The sequence below is a fragment of the Pelodiscus sinensis genome, chromosome 2, assembly GCF_052426305.1.
Source record: "Pelodiscus sinensis isolate ZL-2025 chromosome 2, ASM5242630v1, whole genome shotgun sequence".
NCBI classification, from domain to species: domain Eukaryota; kingdom Metazoa; phylum Chordata; order Testudines; family Trionychidae; genus Pelodiscus; species Pelodiscus sinensis.
Window position 1 is genome coordinate 5,221,582 of NC_143053.1, and position 12,381 is coordinate 5,233,962.

A 12,381-nucleotide genomic window follows, 5' to 3' on the forward strand; every position below is an offset into this window, starting at 1 on the left:
GATGAAATTTTGTCAGCATATCTGTTATGCTGACACACAAAATAAAGTAGTGTTCCCTTTTTTCTAAAAACCATGAACACTGCTAACCCATATTGACTGCTTAGGGAATGGATTACTTGCTGGAGGATTCTCTGCATCTTGGGGTCTTTAAACCATCATTTGAGGACTTCAATATCTGACATATAGGTGGGAGGATTATTCTAGGAGTGGGTGGGTGAGATTCTGTGGCCTGCATTGTGCACGGGGTCAGACTAGATAATCATGGTGGTCCCTTCTGACCTTAAAGTCTATGAATCTATTTAAAATAATGCCTTTGTTTCAGTGCATTCAATATGTAGTAATCCGGAATGATTACTTTATGGAGGTTTAAGAGGGCATTTAAAATATAAACTCTGCTTAGAAATACTGATGAAGCAAATGTAAAACAGAGATGGGCTGCATCATGTATTCCATGCTATTTAACGCTGCATTCGGCGGAACAGCTGACTTCCCCTTCGTTTTTGCACATAAATCTGACAAACTTGAGGGTATATCAAAAAACCTGTGATGGACATTTTTTTTATTCCCAAATGTAGGGCTTTTAATGAGGTACCTTCCTCATGCTCAGTCTTCCCAGTCTGGCATGCAGGAGAAAACACGCGCCATTCTCTTTCGAAAGACATTTCGGAAGCGTGGTTTTTTTTTTTCAAATGTCATTTGCTATACTTGGACTCAGGGATATGGCTGGAAAGAGTGAGTAAAGAGGGACGGAAGAGAGGAGGGAGGCAGTGGGGAGGGGGCGGGGCCTGGGCAGAGCAGAGATGGAGAATGGGCGGAGCCATGGGCTGGCGAGTTGGCTTCCCCAAGCTCATGTGCAGGACTATAAAAACTGCCCAGATGCAGCCGTGCTTATGCAGTCTGCAGAGACGGAGAGAAGATGAAGGCTTTCCTTTTCATCCTACTGGCTGTGGCCCTGGGCATGGAGCAAGGTAAGATCATCAAAATTTGTCTTTGCTAGTCAAAGAACGCGCCGATGAAAGAGAAATAGTTTAGAAATGGCGGGGGCAAGGGGTGTTTTTCCAGTGTCAGTGGTAAAGAATCTACCGTTAACAGTGCCCCAAGACGTGCCATATTTCTTGCGGTGGGGTCCTCCTCTATCCCAAGATGCACCCTGTGTCTCTCCCTGTGCCGAACCAAGCCATGACACAGTACCTTGTACAATTTACTAAGCTAAACAAGAAGTGCATGGAGGATAGACCAGCTTTATTACAGCTGCTGAAGAGCAGGTGTGTTGCACAGCTAACGGTGGGGCACGTTCACGGGGACAGCTGGTTCTGCTCCCGCTCTGCCGGATCTCATCGGCTTTGAAATGCAAAAGCCCTGGTCCAGCAAACCACAGCCTTTGTGAGATGTTGGCTGCGTGTGAGTCAACCTGGGGCAGGTGCCAGGACTGCTGACATGTGAAGGTTTCTCAGCTTGGCGTGTTTGGGGAATGAGAACTAGGCAGGGATGAGTCTGATCAATGCCTGTTAGAGGAAACCTTACAGGGGAACAGGGCACCACGTTTATAGGTTACAGCCTCTCTGCAGCAACCTGTGAAGAAGATGCTGTGGCGGTAGGTAACCTACAAGAGTTGCTGTTGAAAAGCACATCGGCAACGAAAATTGTCTGACCAGTTTCTACAGCTGTTATCGGTGACCCCTGGGGTTACTATTTCGGCAATCAGGAAAAAAAAACAACCCCACCTTTGTTCCTATTTTTCCCAGTTGCTAGGGACATTTCCTAGTTTCCAGTTTCCTCTGTTCTATTGTGTCACTTCACGTCTCCGGGGGAGAGAAAGCACATTAAAAAGGAAGCAAAATGTCATTCTAAGCCAAGGCTATGCCTACACTATTCTGAAATAGATCATTTCGAATTAGCACGTCTACACTGCAAAGGAGCCTCAAAGGGTATGTCTACACTGCCACCCTAGTTCGAACTAGGGTGGCTAATGTAGGCATTCGAAGTTGCAAATGAAGCCCGGGTTTAAATATCCCGGGCTTCATTTGCATCTTGCTGGGCACCGCCATTTTTAAATCCCCCTTAGTGTGGACTCCGTGCCCGCGGCTATACACGGCACGGAGTAGGTAGTTCGAATTAGGCTCTCTAATTCGAACTACCGGTACACCTCGTTCCACGAGGAGGCAGTGTAGACATACCCTTAGTTATTTCGGAATAACAGCCGTTATTCCGAAATAACTTTGCTGTGTAGACACACTCCAGATTTTGATAGATTAGATTCAGGTGCAGGGATGAGACCAGACTTACATTTTAACTCTCTTTTCAAAACGGACTCCGGGCTCGTCCGGAGAGAGAGCTGCACTGCTTTTATTGAAGGTGTGAATTTCAGGCAATGTATTTAAACTGCCGCAAACCCTCACGTGGCTGCTTTCACGTTGGTATTAGAGAGGTTTGTGGCAACGTCAGCTGAGAACAGCTTTAAACTAACCCGAAATAAAGGCTCTCTTCAACCAAAATAAAAGTGTCCACACAGTGGTTTGCAGTGGCTTGTCTAATTTGGTTTGAAACCAGTTTAAGTTAAGCTGGGGAAGTTTTCTCATACTGCCAAGCCGTGAAGAATTGAGTTGAAAGAGGCTCCTTAAAGTTCAAGCTAACACACTAAGAATGTCCTAGACGTGTACTGTTAGCTTCCATGGGCAAAACCCAGTTCTTCAGAGGCGCTTGAGTGGAAGGGGAAAAAAGAGGGGACCCTCTTTTTCTGTTATAAATTTTGAGGGTCCCCCATTTTTTCTCCACTCAAGCTCATCTGAAGAAGTGGGTTGGGCCCACAAAAGCACATGCTACTATATATTGTGGCTAGTCTCTAGGGCTGTGTCTACACTGCAGCACTATCCTGTATTTTCACAGCAAGCCTGGGACTTCGAAATGTCACGGGCGTGCTATTCCGACATCCCGGTAACCCTCATTCCACGAGGAGCAAGGCACATTTTGGAATAACGGGTTGTTTCGAAATTTGGCGCTGGGTAGAAAGTACGACGTAAGCTATTTCGAAATGCGATCAAAGTAAGATACACAATTTGCAAAGGTCAAATTGTGTCGCTTCTTTCGACCTCCGGTGCAGTGTAGTCGCACCCTAAGGTGCCACAGGACTGCTCGTTGCTTTTACAGGTACAGACTCACACGGCCTCCCCTCTGAGACTTTTAAGACTGCCCTGTTCTTTGTTGCAGGTACAACAAAGGATGGAGCATCCTTTGTGGGCGGGGTCACTGCCACATGCTGGCAAACATTTAGACAGCGTCTGACCATTCTTCACCCTCAGCCCTACCCCAGATCTGATGAGAAACAGTCTACAGGCAATGGCCTCCCAAATTGCTCTCAATCACCTTAGATTCTTGTCCAGAAATCAGGAGCTGTTCAGTCTTCTGGGATGCCGAGCAGGAAGCAGCCAGGCAATGTCACTTAGTAGGCAGCTCTTAACCAAGTCCAATGTCTCTTTCAGCAGGCACCCCGCAACTCCAGTTAGGTCTTCTTTTCTGCAGATGGACTTGTTCCAGCCAGCACCTGGAACGTCTCTTTGACATTGTCGCTATCAACACCTTTCCTAAGGAACTCCCTTCAGCTCTTTAATCACAGATCTGATTCGGAGCGGGCGGGGGGAGAGCTGTAGGAGGAGTTGCTCCTGTCCTACTTGCTTTGCAGACGCTTTGCAGACGAAGCATGCCTCTCCCCCACCCCCATCCCTCGGAGAACAGCGCTAGTTTATTTTCTACAAGGAAATAAAATTGATCTGCAAAGAGCTGGGGAGTAAAGACCTTTTCTGAGCTCTGCTGTCTGCAGACTGGGGAGAGCAGGCAGAGAAAGTCAGAGGAGAGTCCTGCTGAGACGCAGATATTATTGGCTTGGGTAAGGCAAGGAAGAACCTGGAGGAGGTAGGGTTGAGGGAAACTCCTTAAGTTAATTGCTAAAAATATTTGCAAACAATAACTAGCTTTTTTCCTTCTACAGGTTGAACGTCTCTAGTCCGGCACTCTCTGGTCCTGATCGGGCATGAGTTTAGTTAGCTGGATGTCCACTTATCATGGGTGTGGCCGAGTTTTCTGCAATCCCATAACGGTTGTTGACGGCCACCAGTCCTGGCTCTCAGTGTTCTGTGCTGTTATTTAGTTGTTATGGACCCTTAAATGTCTTCTAAGAGCCCATCGTGTAGCACAGTGGTCCTCAACCTTTCGGGGCTGCCAGGCGTCTGGGGGTGGGGCCGGTCATGCGCCGTGCAACCAGGGCTGGCGCCGCGCATGTGCCATGTGTGACATAGTGGGGGGTACCTTGCTGGTGGCTATGCTGGGCAGTGGGTTGTGAGTGACCTCCACTGGCTGCTGGCTGTAGCACGGCCCAGCAGGGCAGGGGATGAGTCATTATGCAAAGGGGGGCTCCAAATCTGTCCAACCAGCTACCCCCAATGGAGAGAAACAAAGGAAGGTGGAATCCCACTCCTGACACCAGTGTGACGGCGCGTTGGGGTTTTCCCATCTCCTGCACCCCCGGAGTGGCACAGACAGACTCCACCAGCCAGTAGAATAGAGGGAGTTTATTGCTTCTCCAGGATACAGCACAGCACAGATGTCATCTGGTTATAGGAAGTGGGGCTAAGAGGCCTCAGTGCCCCCCCTTGAGATGGGGGGTGGCTGGGCCCTACAATCCCAGCCCCCTCCCTAGCTCCTTCTCCCCTGCTTCCCAGACCGAAACTAACTCTCTTCCAGCTCTGCCCCCCCAGCCAGGGCCGGCTTTCCACCTTCCTTTGTTTCTCCCGCTGGGGGGTAGCTGGTCAGACAGGTTTGGAGCCCCCTTTGCATAATGACTCATCTCCTGCCCTGCTGGGCCGTGCTACCGACAGCAGCCAGTGGAGGTCACCTGCAGCCCCACTGCCCAGCATAGCCCTCAGCAAGGTACCTCCCACTATGTCACACCATGTGCCCGGGGCAGGGGCCACCCATGCACCGTGTGCCCGGGGTAGGGGCCACCCATGCATTACATGCCCAGGGCTGGCACCGCGCATGAGCCGGGGGGGGCCAGCCCAGCTGATTCGGCAGGTGCACATAAATGCCCCGGCGGGCGCCGTGGCACCTGTGGGTACTGCGTTGGGGACCACTGGTCTAGCAGCACCCTGAAGACTAACAAAACATGTAGATAGTATCATGAGCTTTCATGGGTTGTTTTGTTAGTTTTCAAGGTGCTGCTAGACTATTAGTTGGTTTTTACGTTTGTCCAGTTACAGACTAACTCGGCTACCCCTCTGAATCCTCTAAGGGTGTGTCTAGACTACATGCCTCCTTCGACGGAGGCATGTAGATTAGCCAGATCGGAAGAGGGAAATGAAGCCGCGATTAAAATAATCGCGGCTTCATTTAAATTTAAATGGCTGCCCCGCTCTGCCGATCAGCTGTTTGTCGGCAGATCGGGGGAGTCTGGACGCGATGCGCCGACAAAGAAGCCTTTCTTCATCGGCACAGGTATGCCTCGTGAAACCAGGTTTACCTGTGCCGATGAAGAAAGGCTTCTTTGTCGGCGCATCGCGCCCAGACTGCCCCGATCTGCCGACAAACAGCTGATCGGCAGATCGGGGCAGCCATTTAAATTTAAATGAAGCCGCGATTATTTTAATCGCGGCTTCATTTCCCTCTGCCGATCTGGCTAATCTACATGCCTCCGTCGAAGGAGGCATGTAGTCTAGACACACCCTAAGAGCCCAGCGAGCAGGGGAAGTGTTGGTAATGCCGCTACGCAATATTGACCTCCTTTGGTTCGGCAAATTTTCTCAGCCCTGGTCAAGTCCTGAGGGTGCCGGACTAGAGAGGTTCAGCCTGTAGCTGAAATTGTTCCTAGAACTCTCAGACCCGCTAGATCAAAATTAAAATTCCAGGGGCCTTCAGCTTCACAGAGAAAATGTTTGCTTAGTTTTGCCTCCCCTGTGCCCTGCCTTTTTTCTTTCCCTTTGCCAAACATGGGAACCTTTGGGATGCGCCCTTCAGAAGAGGAGGTTTCCCCAAGTGGCTAAGCTGGGCTGTGCGTTCCTTTTGCAGTGGCCTCTTTGTCTTGCTTCACATGCTCTGAGGAGTCGTCCAACCTCAAGTGTCTTACACCAACGCAGTGTGCCGACTCGGACAAATACTGTCTCACCATCTACGCGACGGGAGGCATTGGTGAGTACCTACAAATATCTTTGTGAGGTTTTCCTAAGTCTCTCCCTGCCCTGAGGATGGTTTTTTGTTTGTTTGGCTGTTTCACGGGACTCTGGACATGATGTTCCCATACAGGCTGACAAGAGATGGGTGTTGTGACGCTGTTGCGGTGCTGGGTGTTGCAAGGAGAGAAATAGCAACTGGAATCACAAGGCCAGGAGCTGCTTACCAGATAGACTGGTTGGGTTGGAGGCCTGGGGCAGACCTGGGGGCTACAGTGGATGAAAAGCTGGGTCTGAGTCAACAGGGCGCCCTTGAAGCCAAGAAGACTAATGACATATTAGGGTGCATTAGGAGGAGCATTGCCAGCAGATCCTGAGAAGTGATTATTCCCCTTTATTTGGCTCGGGGGAGGCCACATCTGGAGTATTGTGTCCAGTTCTGGGCACGCTACAGAAAGGATGTGGATGCATTGGAGAGGGTCCAGCGGAGGGCAACCAACATGAGGAGGGGGCTGGAGCACATGACTTAGGAGAGGCTGAGGGATTTGGGCTTGTTTAGTCTGCAGAAGCGAAGAGTGTGTGGGGGGGAGGGAGGGTTGACAGCAGCCTTCAACTACCTGAAAGGAAGCTCCAAAGAGGATGGAGAGAGAGGGGGCAGATGACAAGGAACAAACCACTCAAGTTGCAGTGAGGAAGGCGAGGGTGTCTGATGTGTAAGGTGGGGGAAGGCTCAGCCTTCCCAAACCACCAGCCTGGCACTGTTGATGCTCCGCCCCCCAGAAACCCTGCTGGAGGCATTTTGGGGGTGGAGGATTGGTGCCCCCAGCGCCCATCCTCCTGGTGCTGGAGAGGCTGGACTGCACCATGTGGATGCGCCCTCCTCCCTCCCCTGGTGCTCCGGGACTGGAGAGACCAGGTTGGGCCATGTGGCGTGGCCTCCTCTGGGCCTGGGCCACGTGGTGTGGCCTCCATGGGGCTGAGCCACGTGGCGTGGCCTCTTCTGAGCCTGGACCACGTGGTGTGGCCTCCTCAGGGCCTCGACCACATGACGTGGCCTCCTATGAGGCTGAGGAGGCTGGGGTGAGCATGCGGCCACCCACTTTCCTCCCCTGTGATTGAAAGGGGGGAGCACGCAAGTGGCACGTCATCCCGCCTCCCTGTGTGGGGGCAGGACAGGGATGGGGCCTCAGTGGAAGGCCAGGGCTGGAGGTGGGGCTGGGGACTTGGTGGGATATTAGGAAAAACTATTTCCTGAGGAGGGTGGGGAAGCTCTGGGATGGGTTCCCTAGGGAGGGGTGGAATCTCCATCCCTAGAGGTGTTTAAGTCCCGGCTTGACAAAGCACTGGCTGGGATGATCGAGTTGGGGTTGGTCCTGCTTTGGCCAGGGGGCTGGACTCGATGACTCCTGAGGTCTCTTCCAGCCCTGGGATTCTGTGATCCTCATTAGCCCTCCTCCACAACCGCTCTCTCCTCTGCCCAGGGCTGCTGGAACGTTGGGGGCTCTTCCATGACAATTCTCATCTCGGTTTTCTCCCCCCGTTCAGGCGATAACAAGGGACAGCGCATCAGCAAGAAATGCTCTTCGGTGTGTCCCCAAACGAACTTGAACATCGGCATAGCAGCTCTGTCTACCTCCTGCTGTGAAACTTTCTTGTGCAACATCAGCGGGGCCAGCAGCGTGAGAGCCAGCTACGCGGTGATGGTCACGGGGATCCTGGCCAGCCTCCTCTGCATCCTCAGAACGGGGCTGTGAGGGGGCCAGAAAAAAACTGGGCCTCCCAAAGAACCTCTTCCCCGAGGGACACCCAAAGCCCTCTGGGCAAAGTTGCCATCTGGGCTAACACAGCCCGGTCTCTTGTGTGTCGTTTCAGATCCCTCTGCTAGTCGCTTCTCTCTCATTTTCTGGGCTGTGGTTCTTTCTCAGAGGGACGGGAGCTGTACCCTGGGGGTAACCGCACTGCCCTACCTCACCGGGGGTGGTGGTGAAGGGAAACACATGGAAGATATTAGAGTGTTGGAGGCTAGATACACACCTAAGATTTTAATTTCTCTATTTAATTAATAACCCGCCTCCCCCTTTGTGAGTCACCTCCCCATGCTGAGTGTTGGTGAGCTCAGCAGAAAGATGCTGCCTGGATGGATGCGCCAACTCAAGGGAAAGGCCCCATATGGCCTAAAGTACTAACCTTGTTACAATTACTTGTTCCACCCTCTGCCACAGCCCGTGTCCTTCCCCTCCTCTTTCCCCTGGCACAGTGTCTCCTCACAATCTCTCCTCACAGTCTCTCCTCACATTCTCACCTCACAGTCTCTCCTCACAGTCGTCTCTCCTCACAATCTCACCTCACAGTCTCTCCTCACATTCTCACCTCACAGTCTCTCCTCACATTTTTACCTTACAGTCTCTCCTCACAGTCTCATCTCACAGTCTCTCCTCACATTTTTACCTTACAGTCTCTCCTCACAGTCTCTCCTCACATTTTTACCTTACAGTCTCTCCTCCGTCTCTCCTCACAGTCTCATCTCACAGTCTCTCCTCACAGTCTCATCTCACAGTCTTTCCTCACAGTCTCTCCTCACATTTTTACCTTACAGTCTCTCCTCACAGTCTCTCCTCAGTCTCTCCTCACATTTTTACCTTACAGTCTCTCCTCACAGTCTCTCCTCACATTTTTACCTTACAGTCTCTCCTCCGTCTCTCCTCACAGTCTCATCTCACAGTCTCTCCTCACAGTCTCTCCTCACAGTCTCATCTCACAGTCTTTCCTCACAGTCTCTCCTCACATTTTTACCTTACAGTCTCTCCTCAGTCTCTCCTCACAGTCTCTCCTCACATTTTTACCTTACAGTCTCTCCTCACATTCTCATCTCACAGTCTCTCTTCACATTTTTACCTCACAGTCTCTCCTCACAATCTCACCTCACAGTCTCTCCTCACATTCTCACCTCAGTCTTTCCTTACAGTCTCTCCTCATAATTTCACCTCACAGTCTCTCCTCACAGTCTCATCTCACAGTCTCTCCTCACAGTCTCACCGCTGGCAGCATCTGAGCCTTCTCCTCCAGAACAGTTTCTCTTCACTCACCAGAACAGTTTCTCCACCTACACCCAGGTCTGGCCCCTGACACCTCCTCTCATAGTAGCTCCATGGGCAGCGGGTACGCTAAGCGGGGGAAGGCTCAGCCTTCCCAAACTGCCAGCTGGGGCCCACGCACACTCCACTGACAGAATGCTTCCCCCAATGCCAGCCCGCCCCAGTGCTCTGGGGCTGGGGAGGCTGAGGCATGTGCGTCCACTCCCCTCCTCTGCTCCCCATGCTGGGGGGGAGGCAGGGAGGTGGCTTGGCTCCCGTGGGGAGCAGGGCCTCACCGGAAGGGCTGGGGCTGGGGGCTTGTATCCCCCATCCCTACCATTGCCATCGGCCCATGAGTAGCCCTGACGAGCGAGTGAGGGAACGAATGCCCATGCTGGATTTCACCCATCTATACTTGGTTCCCATTGCTTGTTTCGGACATTGCCCCATATAAGCATTTGCTGGTTTGTAACGCTCCCCTCTGTGAACGCCCATTTTGATACCGTTTGTAGGACAAACGCTGGACAAAATAAAGTGCTGATTTTATTCTGTCACGAACGTGTCAGTGGTGGTAGCGCTGGAATAAAACAGGCGGGAACAAAAAGATTGCGGGTCTAAGTCAGTGCACTGCATTTAAGCCTGGGAGGCGTCAATATTTATAGATCACTGTGCGTAAACCCCTATTTCACCCTATATGAGTGGTTCTCAACTCGTTTCAGTCCACGGACCACCAGGCTAATCAAAAAATTTTCGTGGACCACCTCCTTTTTGAGAAAAGATAAAAAAGAGCAGACAGCGAACATTTTGGTTTGAAATTTATTTCTTACTAACAGATTTTTGGTTCCTGCCCACCCCGTGTGACTTTGGATAATGTTCCTGTGGACCACCAAAAAAGTCACCGTGGACCACCAGTGGTCCGTGGACCACCAGTTGAGAACCACAGCCCTACATACACAGCCTGACAGAAATGATTTTCATAGATAATAATGGACATCAGGGAGACCAAACACGGAAAATGATGCCTTGCTAGGTCTACACTATCGGGGGTTTTTCGGAAAAGGTTACACAAATTGCACTCCGCAATTTGTGTAGCTTTTTCCGATTGCTTTTCTGGAAGAGGTTTTTCTGCCATTTGGCCCCATCTAGACGGGGTCAAAGGGCAGAAAACCTTCCTCTTTTGGAGGAACCCTTATTCCTCATGAAACAAGGAATACAGGGCTCCCCGAAAGAACATGTCTGCTCTTCCATGAAAAAAAGTGGAAGAGCAAACGTGTTCCCTGGATGCAGCGGGGGTTTTTTCCAGGATATCTCTGGTATCCCAGAAAATCCCCGCAGAGTAGACATAGCCCCATAGAACTTAATTTTTGAATGAGGGCTATCGACGTTGTCTCTCTTGTCATGGGGTTTTGACAGCTTGTGTTCTAATGGCGATGAATCTTTCATTTCCTGAATCTCAGCATCTCCTATCCTGAAATAATTGTTCTCTGAACCCACCCCGTGACCTGACCCTCTCCCTGCAATTCCTGCAGCGGTGAACATATAAAATAGGGGGAAATGCTTAAAAATAATCATTGATGTTATGCATCAAAATTAAAAAAAACTAGAAGTCTTACCAGGCATTGCCAGGACGGGGTGGGGAAGGGTGTTGGGGGGTGCAGGCATCAGGGCACGTCCCTCTGGCTCATGTCTCCCCGTGTCCTCACTCCGCCTGCTGGCCTCTCTCTTGCTGGTGCGGCTGCCCCCAGTGGTCATGCTGCAGAATAACTCTCCCCTGTGGGCTCGCTGCCTCCAGTGGCCACTCTCAGTATCACATCCCTCCTCTCCATGCCCCTCCCTTTCCATGTTATGGAAAACAGTCCCATTCCCAGCACTTCCCATTTTCTTGGCATAATCAAACCCTCACCTGGCTTTACGTTAGGAGAAGAGGAAGCTGCCTACCAAATCTGGTGGCCCTAGCTCTTATTGCTTAGGAGGAGTTCTTGAACAAACAAACTTACAGACACGCAGACAGACTCACAGACAGAGACAAATCTCTAAAGTATATATAGAGAAAATAAAAATCAACTCTTCTGCACCCAGATAAAGGCCTGCGCATGGAAACTTGCTTCTTTATCCCCCAGAAACACCCACACTATTTATATTGAAACTATTTTTAATTAGTTCCCTGTTGACTTATCCTGGATTCAGCTAGCCCCTTCTGTGAATGAGCTGAGGTGGCTCTATTTTAAAGAGCTTTTTTCCCATTATACACCCTACGTATATTCTTATACCAATATTGAAATACTGCATTTTGGCTATATTTAATCCCCAAAAGATCTTTGAGGTTGAGGGCCTGTATTCCTTCATCTGAGTGCTTAAAGAAACACGAGAGTTCCATGGTATCTGCTGTTGGAACATCCCTTTCCTTGGCGTGTTTCCGGGGGATGGAGGGGTTGGTTTCAACGCCCAGGCCTGTATTCGGGTGTGGAAGAGTGGTGCAAACCAAAGCCGGGGCAACCAACCAACTCCCCAGTTCCTCACCCCAGGGGTTCAGGAGACTGGTTGGGACGTAATATGGGCCGCAGCCTGCAGAACTCTAGGACTATGTCTACACTGGTGGGTTCTTGCGCAAGAACATCTTGCGCAAGAGTTCCTACACAAGAACTCTTGCACAAGAACACGTCCAAACGGCCATGTGCTTTTGTGCAAGAGCGTCCATGGCAGTGTGGACACTCTCTTGTGCAAGAAAGCTCTGATGAACATTTTAGCCATAGGGCTTTCTTGCACGAGAATCCCCTGCAGCGCATCCATACTGCCGTCTTGCGCAAGAGCTCCTGTGCAAGAGCGCTTACACCTGTTAGAAAAGAGCGTAGCTCTTGCACAAGACGCCCTCTCTTCCGACGCTGTACTGTAAATCTTGTGCAAGAGTGGGCGGGCAGTGTGGATGCTCTGCGGAAGAACGGCCATTCTTGATCAAGAACCCTCCAGTGTAGACATAGCCAAGGAGGACCAAGCTGCCAGGGGATGGAGGGGAGGCCAAGGGTTATGTTGCAGCAATTGGGCCCATGAATATTACCCTGACTGTGAGTTCACTGTGAAAAGTGAGTGTAAATTCATCAAATGTCACAATAATCTATAATAATAAGTGTGGAAAGGGACAGGGGTAAGAA

General features: G+C 50.8%; 1 protein-coding gene across 1 annotated transcript; it reads left to right on the forward strand.

The window, feature by feature from the left end:
• The first annotated feature begins 827 nt into the window (after positions 1–827).
• On the forward strand, positions 828–9,786 carry LOC102459004 (lymphocyte antigen 6E-like). Its single transcript, XM_006125936.5, has 3 exons — positions 828–968; positions 6,058–6,177; positions 7,704–9,786. Exons 1-3 carry the CDS (start codon positions 917–919, stop codon positions 7,910–7,912), a joined length of 381 nt encoding a protein of 126 aa, XP_006125998.3. The 5' UTR covers positions 828–916; the 3' UTR covers positions 7,913–9,786.
• Positions 9,787–12,381: the final 2,595 nt, after the last annotated feature.